Here is a 19655-nt window from a genome sequence, read left to right as displayed (position 1 = left end):
TGTATACGGCGGGCTGACGTGGCCCACTTCGCCTTTGCCGAGGAGCTCCGCTAACGGACCTCCCCCCTCCGCGCGCACCATGGCGCCCAACCTCAAGATGATGGGCCTGACGCTGTCGCTGGCGATCGCCACGCGCTCCGTGCTGGACGCTGACAACTCCCGTGCGTCGTAGCATAGCGGCCCTCTCCTTGCTCTGCTGGTGTTGGCCGAACTGACGTCCGTCTCCCTTGGTGCCGTCGACGCAGTGCACACGGGCATCGTGCGCGGCCTCTACGGCCTCTCGCAGCTCTTCTGCTACGCTGTCGTGCTGTACCTGTACGTCAAGGCCAAGGTGCGGCGCGTGACTGGCGAAAAGGTACCGTGGTGTCATGCAACAGCTGCTAAGTAACTCGTCTTCCTCGTCTCCGCTGCAGAACAACACGGAGCCCGGCGTCGTGACAGTGAAGGAGGACCTGGGCTTCGGCCAGACGGGTGAGCGCGACGAGAAGATCACGGTGGCGGAGCACGACCAGCGCATGGTCTGGAAGGAGCTCCAGCGCGTACGTTGCGGCGGAATGATCTATGCGTCGGGGAATGATTTCTCGGTTGGGGGAGACTGACGGCTTATTATGTATTGTTGATTGCTATTTGCTGCTGCAGTACGCGCTGGGCACGGTCGTGACGGTGCTGATCCACTGGAAGTGGGGCTTCTTCCCGCCGCTGGTGATCCAGACCATCACGCAGCCGTTCAACCTGTTCCAGGCGCCGATCGTCAAGGTGACGCTGCTCGGCGAGAAGGCGTGGGGCGAGCTGCGCCGCCCGTGGGTGGACCGCAACGATATGAGCAAGTCCATCAACTCGTGGAACGACACCATCATGTCGGCGCTGGGCGAGCCACCCGTCAAGGTCAACAAGAAGGCCAGCAAGAAGGCCGCCAAGCGCAAAAGCAAGTAGAGCGAGTTGAGCGCGATAGATTGGCGTGCTGGTGCTAGCGTTATCGGCGCCTTGGCGTCGTTGTAGATACGAAATCGGAGGCGTCGCGGGGGCGGAGCTGCTCGTACGGCACCTTCACGACGCGGCCGGTGCGCAGCAGCACATCGAACTGGTCCAATGAACGCACCTGCACGATCTTCGCCTTGTACGTGAGCTCTTCATCCGAGTTGTTTGTCCGTCCCCGCCTCCTCCTATTGCGTCTCGTTGCGGTTGTTGCTGTGCTGTTGTGTGTGAATGCTTCCGTGCTGTCTGGTATCCAGAGAACCTTATCGCCTCGGGTGTAGTGGTAGTACGGCACTTCCTCCGGCTCGTCGAGTAGCTCCATCTTCGATGCTAGGACTGCTTCCAACAACGTACCGTTATCTGCTCGAACGTTGTAGAAGTCCGACCTGGGGATACGGCGACGAACGGTTCCTTTGAACCAGCGGCGCTTTGCGTGGAAGAGCACGCGGTCGTCTCGGAAGAATACCGGCATGAGTTCGGACTCCTCTTCCGATTCTTGTTGCGGCGGCACTTCCTGCTCTTCCTCAGAGTCGGAGGACTCAGACGAAGACACAGCTACGAAGCGGCAAGCTGAATTGACACGGCGCAACCCGTCCGCATGGGCTCGGATGCGCATCAGATTCTTCAGCTCGTATGTTGAGCCCGGCCATTGTTCCTCTGTGGCCCCATGAAGCCGTTCTGGTTCCAGAGCATTGCAGCCAACGGTATCGTTTGGTACGCTCCTCTTGGTGGTAGGCTGCAATCCTGGCACTTGTACACGGATCACTTCTCCGTTACACTTGACCTCGTGCTCGTCGCTTGGCTCAGCGTTGTCTGCAGCGTTGACGATGAATTTCGCCATATCTTGGTATGTTCGCTGGAAGTGAGCGTTGTAGTCTGGGATGCGGGTCTTCTTTGGTTTTGCACGCTCAAGTGGAGTCCCCATGGATACCTCAGCCAACTGCTGCTGCATTTTTGTCAAATCTAGCTCTGGAACTGGTGTTTCCCTCTTGCTCAGTCTTGCTTTACCATGAACTTCCACATTCTGTGCCTCGATCGTTGACTCAGTTGACTTGTTTACGATCATATGAGCAGGGTTGAGTGCAGGAACTGGTGCTCGGTCTTCTTCACCTTGCTGCAGTGCTGTGGGTTTGTCCTGCTGCTCACTCTTGGATGGAGATTTCGGAGGCAATACCCATTTATCCCAAGGAATGGAGATGTCTTTGCGGTCGAGCGTGCTGTTCCTGTCGCGGTGAAGAGCGTCATCTTCCAGGAAAAACCTGTCGAAGCGCGGGTCGTACACAACATGGAACTGTTGATCGCTACAGAGGGAACGAGGTTCACTGTCATCACTTCTGGCAGCTCCGAAGTCCTCCATTCTCAAGTACAACCGCCAAGGCGCACAACAGGAAGTGAAGGGTCACGATATTAGCTCTAATCCAGGCAGTAGCTAGATCCCCAATGTGGACCCGAGCGCTCTGTGGGTCTACAGCTTCCAACAATGCACTTGCAGCCTGCGCAATTCCTCTAAACCAGCAGGGGGCTGCTCACGACAGAGAAACCCGTGGCCACGCCACCTTCGTCGGTGCCTGACAGCTTCGTGCGCAGCAGGTGACCCGCGTGCCTGTTGACAATCTCCTTGCCTTCGGCGTCGAACAAGCTCGTGATAAACATGCCGAGCTCGCTGATCGTGGGACCGCTGGACGTGAGGCTGTTGCGCACGAGGACAGCGGGGTTCTCCTTGGGGAAGATACGCTCCATCAGAATGTACGACTCCAGCTCCGCCGGGCTCATCTTCTGGATAGCTGAGGCCACCTCATCGCCGTACAAGTTGTTGCCTCCGCCCTCGCGCTGAGGCTTCAGCACGTAGGAGCGCGGGTTAGCGATCGCCATCTTCTTGACATCCTCGATGGTGGCAGAGTCCTTCTCGAGGCCATATAGGCCAGCGAACGACGTCTCCAGAAGCTTGGCCTCGTCTTCAGACATGAAGCGGCGAAGGACGTCAGGCTGGGCAAGCACCTGCTGCACCTTCTTGGTGCCAGCCAAGTGGTAAGCGATCGACGGGCACTTGATCGCGTACGACCGCTCGATCAGCGTGCGACCAGCCCACTCGTGCTCAGTGGGGTAGTCGTTTGGTGTGTAGGCGGAGCGGAAGTAGGCAACAGAGATTTCGTGTCCATCGATGACAAGCGTGCGCTCGCCATCACGCTCGACGAGTTTGCCACGAGCGTCCACATCGGCCATCGTGCGACGCAGCACGCGGACGCCGTGATCCTCCCACAAGTTGTACTCGAGCCAGCGCTGGTCGATCGCGTTGGCCTCGTTGGGCTGCACCACGAACATCACGACAGCGCTGTAGATTGACACAGACAAGGTTGTTAGCTACCAGCCAACAATCACCGCAACAACATGAAAGAAGCCAACGCACTCCTTGACGCCGTAGTGTTTGTGCGCCGCCGCGAGGGCATTGGGCAGCTCCTTGATGGCGTCGTTCCGCGGTAGTCCGCACTCAAGCTCCGTCGCCGCAATGCCGTAGTTCTTCTCCAGCGCCGGGATGCCCACTCCGTGGCGGCCAATAAGGTAGCTATCCAACACACAACGTCAGGTACGGGCAGCGAAAAGCAGCGCGGCCCGGCCTACCCGGCTACGCACCTGTGCATGCCCGAGACAAGCGAGCTAATGCAGGCAAAGGAGGACGAGATGGTGTTGAGCTCCACCTGCAGCAGGCGCTGCGAGTCGCCGGCCACGCCAGTCTGCGGCTCGTGCAGCATGTAGTCGGAGCGGTGGATGCCCAGGTAGGCCCTCTGCTGCACGCCCTCGTCGTGCACGAGCCGCGAGAGCTGCAGCAGCCGCGCCGTGAACGCGTCCTCAGCCACGACGCTCTGCACGCAGCCGTGCAGCCACTCAACGTCGCGGCTCACGCGGTCCACGAGCCGCCCGTAGACCGGCGATAGCTGCGTGCCGTGCTGGAACTGCGCGCGCGGGAACTGCACGGGCAGCAGACACAGGGGGATGTGCGTGAAGGCCGGCGTGGGCTCCTTGGGCTTGCTCGGGTCGCGCCAGCCCACCAGCAGCCCGTGGGCCGCCGCGTACGCGATGGCCTGCTCCTTCAGGTCCGCCAGCTGCTCGGGCGCCAGGCCGATCACGTCGCCGCTCTCCACGGCGTCTGCCGTGTGCGCAGAGGCCACCGCCGCCAGGAGATCCGCCATGCCTCCTTCCTTGATGCAAATCCGATACAGGCGCCGGCCGTTACAGCGATGGATGGTGGATTGCGTAACACGGTTCTGATTGGGCAGTGGCCTTCGCGAGGTCCGGATTGGTCGAAAATGATTTAATCGTTACGTACACAAATAACCGAGTGAAGCCATCGTGCATTTGCGGAGATGTCGGAGACCGCGGCGGCGGCGAGAAGCCCCAGCGCCGCGTGTGAGGACCCATTGGCGGACAATGGCAGCGTAGTTGAATGTACGTCGTCTTGTGGTGCTGGTCGTGCCGGAATTGCGGCGAGAACCATTGCCGTTCGGCCGTCACTTGGCAGCCTCTGCTTGAAGTTCATCGGGCGGATCGTGGGGCGGAGACGTGCTAGCTCGTGACGACAACATAATAGACGGCGCCGGCTCATTTTTTCCTCTGGCGATTCATTTGGTGGCGTGCAGGCGACGAGGAAGACAGGGTGGAGAGTCTGCAGGCTCGGCTGAGAGCGTTCTACTGGGCGCACGATCCTCGCAAAGTCGACCGCGTCGAAGAGATCCTCGCCAAGCACCAGGTGCGTGCTGCTGCTTATCTGCAGGAGCGGAGCCAGTGAGCGACGTTGTAACCAGGAGTGACTGGGTGGCAGGGCAAGGAGGAGCAGTTCCTGCAGCAAGTTCATCGCGAGTTCGGAGTCCGCGACTTCAGCGGAGAAGAAGCGATCGACGATATCTACGAGCACCAGCGATACTCGTACCTGAGCTTCTCATGGGGGTCTTCCTACCCAGGTGCGCGCACCAATCGAATTGATGAAAAGTCAGGTGCTGTAGATTTATTGACGGCAAGGATATTTTTTGTTTTTGTGGCGTGGTTCAGGTCATCTTCTTCCGACAGATCGCCATCAATGGAGCGGGCTGCACGGCTCGCCGTCCAGCCAAACTCGCTCGAAAGTGGAGCCTCAACTACCCGTGAATTGGGAATGGACGAGCGACTGGATTGTTGATAAAAACTCGTGCAAGTGCGATGCTGACGGATGGGTATACGCTTTGGACTTCACCATGATCAACTATTTGATCAAGAAAGGGGAAGAGCGCTGCGAGCCTAATGCCACTGACTATGTCCGCCGAAGACGGTGGGTCCGGACTCGTCGGCGTGTACACAGTGATATTCCGCCGATAGAACTAGCGAGTACAGGGAACAGCAAGGGCGATACTGAGGTGGGTAGCGACAATGGATCAAATAATGGGGTGGACTGGGTTGTACAGGGGTATGAAGAGCCTGAATATAAAAGCATCGCGACCGTTGAAGCACAAGAAATCACCAATCCAGAAGAGCCGGACCATCCAACAGCAACATCGCCGAAAGAGCAACCCACATCACCTTCACGTATTGGGTTAACACACTATTCGATAAGCATGGACAAGTCGGAGTTCGACGCTGCGTGGAAATCAACTGTGAAAGATCTCGAGCAAGTGTATGCAAGAGCAAAAGAGCAGCGAGCAAAAAAGAAGCAAAAGTGGGGCGTCAAAAAGGAAAAGTTGAAGCGGCAGATCCACCTATTAGAGAAAACAATCATCTCGATGCATGCGGTTGCTGTTGAGGAAGAAAAAAAGCGACAAACCGAACGGTTAAAATTTCCGGGTAGCCCTCGTTTTTCAAAGCGAGCGTCGATGCCTTCCCCGACAAGCAGATCAATGCCGACAGCTGCCTCGATGGACAGTCCGACAAATGCCATTAACCTGGCCTCGAGAATGCACTGCGCCCAATCCAAGCTAGATGCACTGAGGAGATACTATTGGCATCCACGCGAGAATGGCTACTCGCTGCGTTTCAGTATTGATGGCATTTTCTACGGACTTCGCGATTTCTTTGTCGAGAACTTCGATAGCTCGTTCTCGATCCAGATCAGCCACCAGACTAACGGCGCGCAGGGAATCACTCCCACGTGCAAAGTTACGATGAAAGGCCACACGATCTGCTGTGGCAAGCACGTGAAAGTAGTAGGTGAGAAGGGGACGCGCATACCGAAATCGATTTGGGACAGCATGTACATGGACTCGGATTTTGAGGCCTCTATTAACCTCATTTACGTGGAGGATATTGATGACCCAGGCTCTGTGAGTCAAGGTAGATGGGAATTTCTCTTTTCGCCAGAGGCTACGTGTGTCGAGCTTATCAACTTCACAAGACGCGTGAAAGGAGGGATGGATCTACCCGAACCGATGGTCCGAAAACTGTGCTCTGATGTGTTAACCTCCCTCATTCGCGACTTGACACTATTGTACTTCCCCTATGAGCTAGCACTGGCTTTCAACCTGCCACCGGCCAAGCTTGACATTAAAGGGCAGATCAAGATAGCAGGCCAAGCTATCGATGGTGTTATGGAGAAAGAGCTGGAGGAGCTCGACTTGGACACAATTCGCGAAGAGCAAGCAAAACAGAAATTACGCAGACAAACTGACCAGACTGATGAAGAATCTCTACTTCCTTTGGCACCCATTCTGGACGCTGCAGCGGCTGCAGCGCAAATGTTTTCGACATTGCTGACCGGTTCGAATAAGGCAATGCAAGCTATCGCAGAGTTGTTGAAGCTTTCGCCACCACAGTTTAACTTGCTGATAGCTCTGAAGACTAGTGGGCTCTTTCCCTCTACGCACAATTTTCAATCTCTCGCGTCAATGTGTGCGTACTACAACGCTTTTTCCATTGATGAAGAAACTATTGAGGTAAAAGAAGGACGTGACGGAACAAGTCAAGATGAAAGGCTACGCTCGGTGTGGAAGCACGTTCTTGAGCTGGTGTACATCAAGAAAATGCAAGCTGCAAGAATTTCGCCAAAAGCACACTCGCGTCAAAAGGTATCAGCACCAGAGAGTGGTCCTACCGAGACCCAAAGTGCTTATGAGCTGTTCGACATCGACAAGTTTTTCGATGCGATCCAGCGATTATCGAAGAAGCCAGCCACTGTGCAAGTAGCCGTAAATCATTTCTACTCGACTTTGAATGCACTGAATGTCGTCGAAGCCCTGTCCAAGTTGTACGAGCGTATCGTGCTAGGTATTGACTACAGCAAGCCACGAACTGGCGCAGATGGTTTCATCTACGGCATTCGACTTGGACGAAAAGCAACCGTCCACCCCGCAATGGCGGTGGCAGCAGCGTCTGCCGCTGCGGCTGCTGCTGCAAATTCTGAAGGTGAAATCCACCCGGTTGGCACACCTCCCGTCCTTGATTTAAGGCGATACCGTCCAACAGAAGTATCATTCAGAACTCGAGTTCAGACGTTCAGCAAGTTTTGGCAAACCTTGAAAAAGGTGATTGAATTTGTTCGCGAAAATGTCGACGATGTGAGTGCCGAGCTCGCCGGGAGTGTGAAGGGTACTGGTAATGATTGCGTTCTCAACGGTTCGTTTAAAGATGCCGACTACCATGGACCCCTGAGCATGGGGCTACGAGTACCTCCATGTTTTATGGGGTTTTATCGAGCTGAGATGATCCCGCTGGGGGATAATCGCGTTGGGATGCAATTGGATGCTATGCTTCCGTCGGTATCCGCCAAGACAACGACTAGTGACGCAAAACCCCAAACCATTAAGCCATTGGAGCCCGTTGGCCGTGTCATGTTGGCAGATTTATCCACCGAGATACAGTTAGACCTCGATGCGCTAGTGGCGCGCGAGGAAGAGCGCCGAGAGCAAGCCCTAGCCGCAGCCAAAAAGAAGTCGGCCACTCCTGGGTCTCCTAATCAATCTGGAGCTGCAGTTCCTAAGAAGGCGACCCAGCACTGCGCGCTCGCTTTTTCATTCGGTCCAACCTCCAGTTACGACAAAAACGGTGACAACGCAGCAGTAAACGACAAGCCACCGACCCGAGCTTTCGGACAGCTAAACGTGAGTACCAGTGAGTTCACGAAACTGCACACCACAGCCAAAGCAGGATCATTCATGCTGCGCGTGTTGTCGATCATTGATTATCTGCTCACACAGTACGTGCGGCCACAACTGTTGAAGGCGTTCCCGCAGCACCAGGTGTTGTTTGACACTGCTAAAGCAGCTATCATGCAAATGCTACAGTCAGCTAAGCTCGAAGTGGACTTCGACATCATGGCGAGAGCGTTTATCCACGAGGACGAAAGTCTGATGGTGACGTTATGTGGATCACCGCTGCACCCGAGTCCAATGACGTTCAACGACGAGGTGAACCTGCTTGATATCATTCTCCAAGTGGACGACTTGGTGAACATTTGGATCGACGATCGATACCCACCGTACTCGAATCCCCTGTATTTCTGAGCAAGACCAACGAGTATCAGATAGAGCGGCCAACGCATGGGAAAAATGATTTCCGATAAATATATTTGCCTAGAACCTTAGCTATCACCTACTACCTTCTCTTACTGCGTACAAGTTCATCGGCGCAGGCAGTGTGCCTGCAACGCCAAATGACGCGTTCAGCCCTCCAGGCGAACCCCACTTCTCATTAGTCTACATCTCCTTGCTATTCGGCATTGCATACAATTCCAGGGCATCATCCTCACAATCTCGTCCGCCCACACTTCTCTCCACAATACACGCACGCACAGAGCAAAATCTCGAACTCCTGGCACCAACAGCACCGTGTCAGTTGCCGCCAAAGCTGCGCGAAAGCTTCGACGAACCTCATAGGACTTACGCGACACGGTGTTGCCTCTAGGCTTCTCCAACGGTCGATTCAATCGGCTGCAATTCCTTCTCAAGTAGAGCCATTTCTCTTGATAACCGAGCGATCTGCACATCTGCCTCCTCGCATTCGCTCACGCATTGTTCATACTCCGCTCGGATAGCGCAGAAGTCAAGTTCATCATCGCTCCCGGGAGTTGATGGACTCGCGGAAGCTGCTTTCTTGGTTGTTTGGTTTTTGCACGAAGTAGCTTTGCTTGAACCGCCAGTGACTGTCGACGTGGAAACACCCTATTGCCGCAACAGCATTAAAGCAAATAAACCACACACAACAGCGATTAGTGTTGGTGCCCAAAAACCCGGACTCACCCGCACTTGGCGCTATGCCGACGCGACAGGCTCTATAGATTTCTTTACGCAAGGTTCGCTCGCCGGATCTCCATTTAGCCTATCACTGCTCGCTGGCACCTGGTGCTGCAAGGCAGGAGGCAAAACGTGTACATCCACGAATGTACTGACCCCTGATTTGTTCCGCTTTTGCGACTCCAGCGCTGGTTCACGAGATTCTTCAGGTGTTGAAGAAAGTAGGTCTCGGCCTGCTACTGGTTCCACCGGTAAACGTGCTTCAGATAGCAATCCCTGTTTGGCCATATTCTTGTTCGTCTCCGCTAGCTCCGCTTGTTTGGCGTTGCCATTAGTAGTAGCCTTAGTCCCAGGTTCTGCCGTGGCTATAGCAGCTTGCGCCTCCTTCGACTTTGTGGTCGGCAACGAATTTTCCTCGAGTTTTGCAGTCGTGGAATCTGATCGCTGAGAAACTCCAGCATTTTTCTCCTTTACCGCAGACTGCATATCTGGAGGTGAGGGTGACGGAGACACCGGGCTTGGCGAAGACCCTTGTTCAGAAGACGGGTTAGATAATTTAGCTGCTGCGCTTTCCAATAAGCAATTCGTCTGCGCCTTCTCGCGTTCAGCAATTCGTCGTCGCATCTCTTTAATTGCATCATGGACGCCGCTTGACGCTGCCATCATTGCCCGAGCGTCATTTCCACCTTTCCTTGGTGAAAAGTCTTCCGGGCTGAGGCGAATCACCAGCGATTGAGAACACGCCGTCAGAGGACGGAATTCGGGGGTTGTCACTGGAACTTCTGCCCGAACCTTAGTACAGTCTGTCGAAGGAGTTTCTCCCTTGTCACTCGACTCGTTCAGCTCAGATAGAGTGGTAGATCTATCGGTCTCACATGAAGATCCATCGTTTGGCGCACCCTCGACTTGAGCAGGTCCTGATATTTTCTTCAACGTAGGTTGTGGTAACTTGTTTGCAGCACTTCCGTTTGCTTCAGCAGCGGGAGATTTGTCAACACCGACATTTCCACCCTCTTTCCGATGCTTGGCTGTTTCGCAAGTACGTTGACCAGACTGACCGTTCGCTGTCGTTTGAGCTGCTGGCGATGTCGAAGACAAAGCAATGTCTGCACCTTTGTTGGCAGTTCGCTTTCGATTTCGCTGCATGGATCGTAAGATTTCAAGGCGCAGCTTGTCGATCTCAGGGCTTGTAGACTCGGACTGTTTCTGCTCTGGAATTGGAGAAGACGGTGACGATGACGAAGTTGACTGCAATTCGGTAGTTTTCGGGGTCGTGGGGGTCGGATTCTTTGCGGGACGCTTCGTCTTGCTTCGGAGAGCAGCAGCTCGAAGACTATCAAGATCAAGATCATCCGAATCACCACGTCCTTCGTTGGCTGCAACGTTGAGAGAAACGTCACGTCCCGAAGCGGGACGTGGAGGAAGGCGAGACGCATCGCTTACTGAGCGCTGCAGCAGATGACTTGGTTCGTTACGTACGGGTCTAGGTGGAGACATTGACACCGAACGGTAGTTGAATCCACCGTGTCTTGGAGGTTTCGAGAACATTGCATGAATTTGCATTTGAGCCTCATTATCGAGCATCTCCATATTGCCCTGACGGTTCACGCGTAGAATTTGGCTGTCATCGTACGGCGGTGGTGGCATTGAAGGAGCTGGCAGTTGCGGTAACGGCGGTCTCATCGGGGGGTGAGGAACACCAACAAACATTCGTCCAGGGTGAAATGGCGCTGAAGTTGGATCTTGGAATACGGGGCGCACATTTACAGGATCGCCTCTAGGACCATTCCTCATCAATGCGTATGTATATGGGCCTGGTGGAGGAGCGTCTCCAAATGGACATTGGCGCGTCATCCGTTGGAAGTCAGGCGGCATGTCACCTGCCGGTGCATCCATCATCTGCATCGCCTCTAGCTTCCGTTTTGTCTTCTTCTTGCCACGTTTCTTTTGCTTCTTATTACGCAGATGAGGACGAATCTCCATTGCATCTACAGGGTGCGCATCAGTCTCTTGCTCAAGCATAACCGCTCGCTGCACCTCTATCGCCGGTTTCGGAGCCGCTCCCTCTTCAAAAATTTCTCCATCCTCCAAATTCTCAACTCGGACAATTCGATTCACCGTGGTGGGAGAATCTCCTCCTTCTGTCGCTCGGCTCGGAAGCTCCTCATCCACATCTACCTCCATTTCGTCGTCATCATTTGCATTTAGCGGTAGTGCACCGGTTTGAGCGATACTTTTTGTCGGAGCGATTCGCTGTGCAACATTTTGCCCCTGCCTCTCCTCGGAAAGCGGGATCGTCTTGCGAATAGCATCCAGCGCCGCTTTCACCTCCTCCTCCTTCTGGCCAGCTGGGGACTGCTCATTAACGGACAGAGGCACCGAAGGCCACTCTTCGTCCACATCCGACTCGACGTCTTCCGCCAAAGGGACCATCAGCTCCGACGCCGACTCGGATCGCTCCAGCGGCAGAGCCATAACTATAGGTGCGCTCCCACCGTCCAGCATTCTCAACTTGACTCCATCGGAAGCTGCAGAGATCGTAGCTGCAGCAGGAGGCGGAGCCGGGATTGCAGTCGCTGTAGCGATAGCAGGCGCAGCAGGAGCTGTAGCAGCGGCAGTAGCAGCGGGGGTCCGTGCAGCCGGTGGCTGAAGTTGCGTCCCCATGGGTTCGTCCTCCTCCTCGTCTTCGTCGTCCAGCGTCAAGTCGATGCACGCAGTTTGGCCCGACGCACTTGTACGTAAGAGACCTGGAGTTTGCCCGGGGTCTGGCTTCATCACCGCCGGTCGGACCGCAGCGGCCGCCGCCGCAGACGTGGGTCTCCCCAGCTGGAAGACTGCGGACGTGGCCGGCAGCGCCTGAGGCCTCGCGCCGGTAGGGTGAGCGACGCCCGGCCTCTTCATCTGGAAGAAGGCGTTCGACTTGGTCTGAGTATGCTGCGCTCTCTGCTGCGCCTTCCACTGCTCCTTGCTGCGAGCCATGCTCCGGCGGCCGATGGATGCTGTCCGCTCGAGTTTACGACCGATGCAGGCGGTGAAGTGGAGATAAATAGGGTGTCTATGTGCAGACGAGACGCAAACGCTTCAAAGGGGCTTGAATTCGCGGCGCTAGCGGCTCTGTGGGCGTCGTAGGGAGCTCCTCTAGCCGCGCGGTGGTTGCAGGTCGCTTTCTCCCGTTTCGCTTTTGAACGGCGTCCAAGAGCGCGTCTGCACTAAGTACGAAAATGGGAAGAGTGTTGGTTAACGTGGTGTGCGTCACACCACCCGCATCCGCCTCTCTTTCTTTGAACTTCGGGTGTCACTCGTGAAAAATCATCGCCGATCTCAAGTTGAAGCAGAAGGAGATGGCGCCCCCCCCGCAGTACGTCAAGGCCGTCGCGCTCAAGAACTCGACGGCGCACTCCGTGAAGGTGACGGCCACCTTCGGTTCGGACGAATTCGAGGCCGAGGGCAAGGCCAAGATCCACGAGACGCGCGAGCTCGCGCCCGGCGCCGAGGCCAGCATCAAGGAGCACGAGTACGACATGGGCGGCTGGACGGCTGTGGCCGCGCTCTACTCGCTGGAGGTGGAGCACTCGACGGACGGCGGCCTGCTGGGCAAGACGCTGTACACGCCCAGCGTCAGCGGCATTGTCGACGTGCTGCACGTGGACATCGGGGCCGACGACGGCGCCAAGAGCTTCAAGGTCGCGTCTGTGCGCGAGGCCTGAGCTGGCTGCAGTCTACAGCTGAGTGCTGGAGCTCCAGTGTGCGTCGATTCCTTTTCGTTCTAAAACAAAACCTTTTTTTCTTTCGTTCGATGTTTATGAAGAGTTTAGCAATCGGTGTCGCCTGGTCTGGTCTGGCCGTGCGTTGTGTGTGGTGAGCTTGCCCTGCGTGTGCGCCATAAATACTTGTCGTCTTTGTCCAAGCTGCTGTCCGCCAGCAAGCTGCTGGGGGTTGAGCGCCTCCTGCTCCTGCCTACAGCGTTCCCTCTTTGCTGCTAGTTCCTCTACACATGCGGAGAAGTCAGCGAGGTGCTCGCTGTGGTGAATTTCGCCGAGGGGGAAGGCACTTACACGATGTGACTCGAAGAAGGCAGATCGTCGATCGGTGGTCGGCCGTACATGACCATGGACGAGTTGTTGGACACCTTGTATGCTGGAAGGGGCTGGTTCGTCGCTTCACCAGCCTCCCTTATGTCGATCTCATCAACCTGTGAGCTGGAAAAGTATGCGCTGCCCGCATCAGAGCGTGGAGAAGCGGGGGTTCCGGGGGAGTACGGGGCCGCCAAGTAACTCGTATCGCCGCTTTCTGACCTTGGCGTGTACACGTCGGCATTGGAGCTGGCGTTGGTCTGCACAGACCGCTGCTTCGCCAGGTCGACATGGAGACCAAAGCCTCGCTTCGGACCGCTGTTGCTCCTTCGCTTGCGGTACGAGCTGCTGCCGCGCCGACTGCTGTCGCGCTCGCGGATCTCGCCGCTCTGGTTGCTGAGCACCTCCAGACTTTCGTCCACCTCTGCTTCGATTTCTGCCAGCTCCTCCTCTTCGCTGCGAATACTCTCGCCCGAAAGGCGGGAGTCGCTGGTCTGGTTGACGCTGGGTTTGGAGTTGTCGAGAGCGCCACTGGGTTTCGCCTCTCCTCCACACAGTTTCTTCCACCAAGGCACACGAACCTGTAAACTCACCAACACATCGCAAAAATACACGAACACATAGGTTAACGTCTATAAATAAGGAAAGTGGTGTTCTGGTCTGCTAGCTGTGGCTGCTGGTCATCGCTAGACCTTTGGTGCTGGAGCCACAGCTCTCCGTCACCGAGACTTCATCGTGGCTAACGGGATAAATACGTACGGTGTTTTGTCGATCCTGGGCATTTTTCCGCTTGCGTTGGCGAACAATGTAGTCGTACGTCGTGATGTCCTCCATGCCTGCAATGCAAATCACCAACAAAGCAGCAATACAGCGTAAGCGAGCTTGCCACAGCAGCAAGTAGATAGACACTACAGCACGTACACAAATGGAAGTGGAAGAGCGCGAGCTGTCCAATCATGAAGAGCCACGGGCTCAGGAAGGCGAGCAGGACGATGTGGATGATCCGCAGCGTCTGCAGCGAAACGCGGTACCCTCCATCCACGCAGAGCCCTGTGACGTTGTCCTTCCCAGTCGAGCAGCCGTAGCTGGTGGCCGAGTTGCCCCGGATGTCATCCTCGTTCGTGTAGAGCTCCACAACGAGATAGATGCCCACGGCGATCTGCACGGCCAAGAACACCGAGGCGCCAACGACGGAGCCCAGGAAGAACTTGTAGTTCTTCTTGCCCACGCAGTTGTTGAGCCACTTGCAGTGGTGGTCGAAGACGTCCACGCACTTGTCACAGAGGCGGCAGTGTCGACTCTGGTTGTTCCTGCACAGCAGCCAATCATGTCGCCAATAAGAACGCTGACGGTCTCCGCTAGTACCTACCGGTATGTAGTGAGCAGCAACACGTACACGTATTTCATGCAGACATTGCAGTAGACTCGGTTGTCCGGGCGCGAGTCCCTGGCGTCGGCCATCGTCTGCAACAACAGCAAGATAAAGCACCACCGAGCATAAAGCTCCACCGAATTAGCCGCAAAGCCGCCTCCGAATTGTCCTCCGTTTTAGACGCACCGACGGTCTCAGGATGCAGTCGTCCGACGGGTCGGTGCCCGTACACACGGCCACGGACACGACGGTGACGAGGCAGGCGGCCGCGTACGCGACGCTGAGCACGATGGCCGGCGTCCTGTCCAGCACGGGCGTGTAGAAGGCGAAGAAGAGCGCCATGACGGCCGGGAAGACCACCCACGTGGCCAGCTGCAGCACGTGGAACGGCGTCTCCCACCCGTTCTTGCGCATGGCGGGTGGCGAGGGGGGTGTCGGGGGACGGATGGGCGTCTGGAGCGCCGCGGTTCGCGCAGGAGGCGGCCCGAGTTTGTCGCCGAGTTGCCCGCGGTGTCGTCGGGCGCTGCTCTTCCGTGCTGTCTATCAAGCAGCTCTAAAACGAGAATCGGGGCGTAATATCATGTTTGGCGGGGTGGGGTAGGGTTGACACAGACTGTTCGGTGCTGCTTGGTGGCTGAAGCGTCTTGCCAGCTGCTGGCTACGCGCTGAGTGCAATTGCTCTAAGCGCTGTGATAATGCCGGCGTCACGCCAAATCTGTCGCCAGCGCGGCTTGGTTGACAAGCTACTCACGGGTGCTCTCGGGCGGCAGCGAGAGGAGCATGATGACCTCTCTCGCAGCGATAACCTGCGGCTCTCTATTGCCTAGGGTGTCGCAGATATCGGTTGTGCGAGGTGTCAGGCTGACTTCAAAAGGCAACTATGGGACCGTCACTCCGAGCGACTGAGCTAACAGCGCCGCGACTTGCGCTGCGGCTTTGATATCGCCCTTCACTATAGTGCTCAGGCCGTTGGTTTCGTGCCGGCCGTTGCGGTGGAAGCCGACCGGAAGCTTTCGCGCGTTTCAGCGCACTGGGGGCAGCGCCCCTTCAAAATCCATCCTCGCTCGCGCTCTGGAGCGAAGACGCCGGGTCAAGCATCGAGAAGCCAGCCATGTCGAGGGAGGGTGCGTGCGCTGTGCTCGTGTGATCGCTGTGTCTCGTGCTGTCGGTGGCTAACCCGTGATCCGTCCTGCCGTCGCTGCTATTAGAGGAGACTATGAACCAGCCGGAACTAGCCGGGTTTGACGGAGAGGAGGAAGAAGAAGTGTTCGATAACGACGTAGGCGAGGAGAACACGGAGGTACGGGGGTTCGTGCCTCACTGCACCTGGGTGGCGTCCAGCATCTGTCGTTGATATCCTCTTAACATGCTCCGGGGGTGAGTGCAGGAGGCCAAGTTCGACGAGATGATCGGCGTGCTGCAGGACATCCTGATCGATCCCGAGTTCGTGGATATGCAGAACGACTTTTGTCGCAACAACTGCGGTGAGGCAAGGGCGTGTGTGCAGGGGAGGGGGGGTCGTTGACGAGTTTTACCCGTTCATAGCGCTCACCACGTTCCTGACTACAGAGATATTCGACAACGTGTCCGAGAACAAGCTAATCTACATGGACATCTTCCAGCAGTACACTGACCTAATCGGTACGTCTTCGCAATGCAGCAAACCTGCGAACTTTAGCCTATCTGACGTTATCTATCCGTACGACCCAACGCTTGCAGAGAGTTTTATTGAGCGGCGTTTGCACGAAAAGCTCGAGGTAGCAACCGCCCCAAGCAGTAAACGAAAGACGTGTGCGTGCGTGCTAACTTGCACATGCTTTATATTTTTGTTTGTAGTATTTTTCGATGGACGAGCTGTGCAACCAGATTCAAGAGCACGAAGGTAAAAGCTTTTTAGTCACTTTTTGTGGAGAATGCGGTCTCATGTGTTTGGTTTGCTGTTCGGACGTAAAAACGCTGCAGACGAGATCCCACTGGATGTGATCGACGTGCTACTGAGCAGCTCGGACTTTGAGGAGTTCAAAGGTCTCATGCTGTCATTCAAGCAGAACGAAACTCCATGCATTGAGATCACGGGCGATGCCCTCATCTGTTGTGGTGACTAGTGCAACTTCCTTTCTTAGTTTTCGAGGCCAGTTCGTACGATAACACCAATTGACAAGTTCGTCATTTCAAAACAAAACCAAAAGTATTGATGCCTTGTTGATTCAAATGTGTCCTAAACGAAGGCCGGTGTGTCTACATGATGATGCAGCACCCTCCCTACACACGTAAGTTAGTCAGGGAGAGTCAAAGCAAACGTAGCGGAGCTTGCCTACCTGGTCTTTGCTACGCTTCGTCGCCTTTCGGTGGGAAGTCATCGAGCTTGGGATTGCGTTTTGTTTCTTCCCGGGAGCTGGCGCGGCTTCGTCTGCCATGTTAACACTTCGAAGTATGTGCTGTGGGCTGGGGCGGATTGAGTTGTAGGTGTCTTGTTCGATTACCGGGGAAATGGCGAGTGACAGCAAAGGATACCGCCACCCGCTTGAAAAATAATAGAAGCGGTGTATAGTTAGTTCTGAGATCACTTTCGAGCCCTGGTGATTGTCCTGCGACAATGCAGGTGAGAGAAGTGAGGTCCTGGGATACCTGGCACGCTGCATAGATCTTGCATCGTAATAGAGCGATGCAGATGATAAGGCGTGGCGAACGATAGTGAGAACGTGGCGAATCGAAAACGGTCCCGTTGTGTGACAGGTTCTAGCGGCATGAGATCAGACTGAACATAACGAAATGCACAAGGTCAACGTCGCGATGGCGGAATAGATGCCCTGGATAAGACGCAAAGCAACGTCTAGATCCGACACTGGTCGTCCAAAGTAGCCGATTTTTCCTACTTCGAAGCGTTTTTGCCGTTTGAGGTTAGCCACTTTGGCGGTCCATGGTGGTTGATAGCCATGACTTGATTTGACAACACATGCGACGCACCGAAGATGACACTGCTTTCTTGCTTTGATTCCTGCTGAGGTGCTACGCCCTCAATGTTCTTGTTGTAGCTTGATCGTGATTCGGTCACAAAGCGCACTACGTAAGTATGCACCAGCCTATCACTACATGTATGTTAATGCAATAAGAATTTGTCTTACGTGCCCCCAACGATTCTAGGACTACATGTACGAATCTACCAGCCACCGGCCTACATGATGGTGCACCTACCGCACGTACACTTAGCCATAGCCTTCGCTTCGAGCTCTTCATCCTCTGTGGGGTTATCTGCCTCTGTGCCAATTGCTTCGACTGAAGGCTGAGCAATTGCAACATTCTCAACCGGGGTCGACTCTGCAGGAGTGTCCGCCAAATCCACAGCAGGGAGCTCGGCTGTCTCGATCCCGTCGATTTCGATGTCCGTTTGCTCGACAGGTTCTGCCTGGACTTCCACCACCAGATCCTCCGCTGGAGCAGTAAATATCTCTTCACCCTCGTCGGGGACACTGATGTCTACCACGGTAGATACCTCGGGTTCACCTTGAGAAACACTAGTTTCTTGTGTCGCCTTCATCTGAGCCTCGATTTGCTCGTTTTCTTCAATCACTGCGGTTAATTCCGATACCACTTGCTGGATTATTGCCATCGCCTCTTCATCATCAGCCGTTGAATGCTTTGAGGAGGGAGTCTCGACGTCGAAGTTGTCTTGGGCAGGCATGGAAATGTCCTCGAGCTCAGTAACTTCTTCCTCATCTCCGGCGTCACTTCCAGAGTCCTGTTCAGGATTTAAATCGTCGTCGTCAGCAGGATTGTCGATATCCTGCTTGTCTTCCGACGCCTGATTGCATACCTCACTCTCAACTTTCTCTTTAGGGTCGCTCTCAGCAGGATCCTCATCCTGGACACGGCCGAGCGCTTTCTCCGTCGATGTCACAGCTGTCTCGGATGCAGTTCGCACAATGCTCTCTTTCTCGAGGATTGCAACCCTTTCAGGCATGGTTGAAGCACCCGAGATCAATCCTTTCAATGCTGTGGCATCCACGCCTGCCTGTTCAATCTTTGCCATCGCCATCTCCAGCTGAACAACCAAATGACAGAAACACAAAGTTAGATACACTGTCAACCCCAGGTAGGTTCTGAAGCATGGATAGTATCGTACCTCTTGGTTAGAGAACTCGGCAGGTTCAGCTTTGGGGACTGGCTTGAATAGGTGACCAGCGTGCTCTTCAGAGAACATCATGAAGTGCTGCACGCAGAACAGCACCTGCACCATGTTCGTGCCCTCGTATAGATCATCCGTGCAAAACAGCGACAAGTCATACATTCCAATCCTGCAACCACCACACTGTTAAAATGTGCTGCAACACGAAATAAATAATTGACGGCGTCACGTACGACTTGCATTGCTTTAGGAAGACGGAAATGTTTTCGCGTTCCTTCCATGGAGCCATTCGCTTCGAGTAGTTGCGGCTAATGGGCGATTTGCAGTTGGAGACATCGGGAAACAGCGTTTCCATCTGAAAAACAGCACGACGATTAGATGACGTGACGCGTCCATCAGAACTAGGAGCAGCACCTACCATTTCACGCAGCACCACACCGGACTTGAGCGCCTCAAACAGATCCGTGGTTGGCAGTTCGCGCTTCAATACGCTTTCAATCCACGTCATCACCTCCTGTAATCAGGACGAGTACCCGTTAGTTCTTCAAGTAGTTCCATACACATCTAGAGACTAGCAATGCCTCTTACGCGCTGTCGGTGCAGGTACTCGATGGCCATCGCTTTGTCGCTGGCCCACTTAGCCGACAACGAGAGATTGCGTTGGAGCTTGCCGCCCATAGCCGATTCTCGTACATCGCTCTTCCCTTCGTGGTTTGGGATCTCGACGCTCATGTTCACGTCCATGGCTGTCGATGTAAGTGGCTGTGTGTCTTCGAACGAAGTTGTTGGTAGCTCTCGGCTGAAAAGGAAAGTGTGACCACCCAGCCACCTCAGGCGCTCTTCAGACTCGTCTTGGAGCAGTACTTAGCCAGCGAAACCAACGCGCAATGCGTTCATGTTGTACAGCAACATCGCCCTTG

At 55.2% G+C, this 19655-nt stretch overlaps 10 protein-coding genes across 11 annotated transcripts; 4 read left to right on the top strand and 6 right to left on the bottom strand.

Annotated features, from left to right (window-relative positions):
* Positions 1 to 79: 79 nt before the first annotated feature.
* On the top strand, positions 80 to 933 carry IUM83_16050 (RxLR-like protein; the record flags this gene model as incomplete). Its single annotated transcript, XM_067940905.1, has 4 exons — positions 80 to 161; positions 246 to 331; positions 414 to 539; positions 640 to 933. 4 exons carry the CDS (start codon positions 80 to 82, stop codon positions 931 to 933), a joined length of 588 nt encoding a protein of 195 aa, XP_067781959.1.
* A 40-nt stretch (positions 934 to 973) lies between these two features.
* On the bottom strand, positions 974 to 2332 carry IUM83_16049 (Glutathione synthetase; the record flags this gene model as incomplete). Its single annotated transcript, XM_067940904.1, has 1 exon — positions 974 to 2332. The coding sequence occupies one exon, from the start codon at positions 2330 to 2332 to the stop codon at positions 974 to 976; it is 1359 nt and encodes a 452-aa protein (XP_067781909.1).
* Positions 2333 to 2481: 149 nt separating this feature from the next.
* IUM83_16048 (Glutathione synthetase) lies at positions 2482 to 4163 on the bottom strand (the record flags this gene model as incomplete). The annotated part of the gene is made up of 3 exons (XM_067940903.1): positions 2482 to 3307; positions 3383 to 3538; positions 3607 to 4163. 3 exons carry the CDS (start codon positions 4161 to 4163, stop codon positions 2482 to 2484), a joined length of 1539 nt encoding a protein of 512 aa, XP_067781930.1.
* A 174-nt stretch (positions 4164 to 4337) lies between these two features.
* On the top strand, positions 4338 to 8435 carry IUM83_16047 (uncharacterized protein; the record flags this gene model as incomplete). Its single annotated transcript, XM_067940902.1, has 5 exons — positions 4338 to 4419; positions 4611 to 4720; positions 4793 to 4931; positions 5020 to 5275; positions 5978 to 8435. The coding sequence occupies 5 exons, from the start codon at positions 4338 to 4340 to the stop codon at positions 8433 to 8435; spliced, it is 3045 nt and encodes a 1014-aa protein (XP_067781906.1).
* A 547-nt stretch (positions 8436 to 8982) lies between these two features.
* On the bottom strand, positions 8983 to 12143 carry IUM83_16046 (uncharacterized protein; the record flags this gene model as incomplete). Its single annotated transcript, XM_067940901.1, has 2 exons — positions 8983 to 9092; positions 11045 to 12143. 2 exons carry the CDS (start codon positions 12141 to 12143, stop codon positions 8983 to 8985), a joined length of 1209 nt encoding a protein of 402 aa, XP_067781907.1.
* A 362-nt stretch (positions 12144 to 12505) lies between these two features.
* Positions 12506 to 12871, top strand: IUM83_16045 (uncharacterized protein; the record flags this gene model as incomplete). The annotated part of the gene is made up of 1 exon (XM_067940900.1): positions 12506 to 12871. One exon carries the CDS (start codon positions 12506 to 12508, stop codon positions 12869 to 12871), a length of 366 nt encoding a protein of 121 aa, XP_067781903.1.
* A 250-nt stretch (positions 12872 to 13121) lies between these two features.
* IUM83_16044 (palmitoyltransferase ZDHHC11) lies at positions 13122 to 15023 on the bottom strand (the record flags this gene model as incomplete). 2 transcript variants are annotated; one of them, XM_067940899.1, is made up of 6 exons in its annotated part: positions 13122 to 13152; positions 13220 to 13818; positions 13997 to 14073; positions 14159 to 14547; positions 14634 to 14701; positions 14796 to 15023. In XM_067940899.1, the coding sequence occupies 6 exons, from the start codon at positions 15021 to 15023 to the stop codon at positions 13122 to 13124; spliced, it is 1392 nt and encodes a 463-aa protein (XP_067781905.1). The 2 variants fall into 2 exon arrangements, with proteins under 2 accessions (XP_067781905.1, XP_067781904.1); XM_067940898.1 differs by lacking the exon at positions 13122 to 13152 and having other exon boundaries at positions 13216 to 13818.
* Positions 15024 to 15720: 697 nt separating this feature from the next.
* On the top strand, positions 15721 to 16714 carry IUM83_16043 (adp-ribosylation factor-like protein 2-binding; the record flags this gene model as incomplete). Its single annotated transcript, XM_067940897.1, has 7 exons — positions 15721 to 15733; positions 15818 to 15909; positions 15997 to 16093; positions 16179 to 16250; positions 16329 to 16366; positions 16446 to 16491; positions 16572 to 16714. The coding sequence occupies 7 exons, from the start codon at positions 15721 to 15723 to the stop codon at positions 16712 to 16714; spliced, it is 501 nt and encodes a 166-aa protein (XP_067781938.1).
* A 133-nt stretch (positions 16715 to 16847) lies between these two features.
* Positions 16848 to 17251, bottom strand: IUM83_16042 (uncharacterized protein; the record flags this gene model as incomplete). The annotated part of the gene is made up of 3 exons (XM_067940896.1): positions 16848 to 16871; positions 16928 to 17132; positions 17238 to 17251. The coding sequence occupies 3 exons, from the start codon at positions 17249 to 17251 to the stop codon at positions 16848 to 16850; spliced, it is 243 nt and encodes an 80-aa protein (XP_067781939.1).
* Positions 17252 to 17672: 421 nt separating this feature from the next.
* IUM83_16041 (Ras GTPase-activating protein rng2) lies at positions 17673 to 19479 on the bottom strand (the record flags this gene model as incomplete). Its single annotated transcript, XM_067940895.1, has 7 exons — positions 17673 to 17698; positions 17805 to 18348; positions 18424 to 18651; positions 18733 to 18904; positions 18969 to 19090; positions 19154 to 19249; positions 19324 to 19479. The coding sequence occupies 7 exons, from the start codon at positions 19477 to 19479 to the stop codon at positions 17673 to 17675; spliced, it is 1344 nt and encodes a 447-aa protein (XP_067781908.1).
* Between the last annotated feature and the right edge of the window lie 176 nt (positions 19480 to 19655).

This window comes from Phytophthora cinnamomi (assembly GCF_018691715.1).
Source record: "Phytophthora cinnamomi strain GKB4 chromosome Unknown Contig112, whole genome shotgun sequence".
NCBI lineage: Eukaryota > Oomycota > Peronosporomycetes > Peronosporales > Peronosporaceae > Phytophthora > Phytophthora cinnamomi.
Note: the sequence above shows the minus strand (reverse complement) of the source record. Positions and strands in the feature narration are given on the sequence as shown.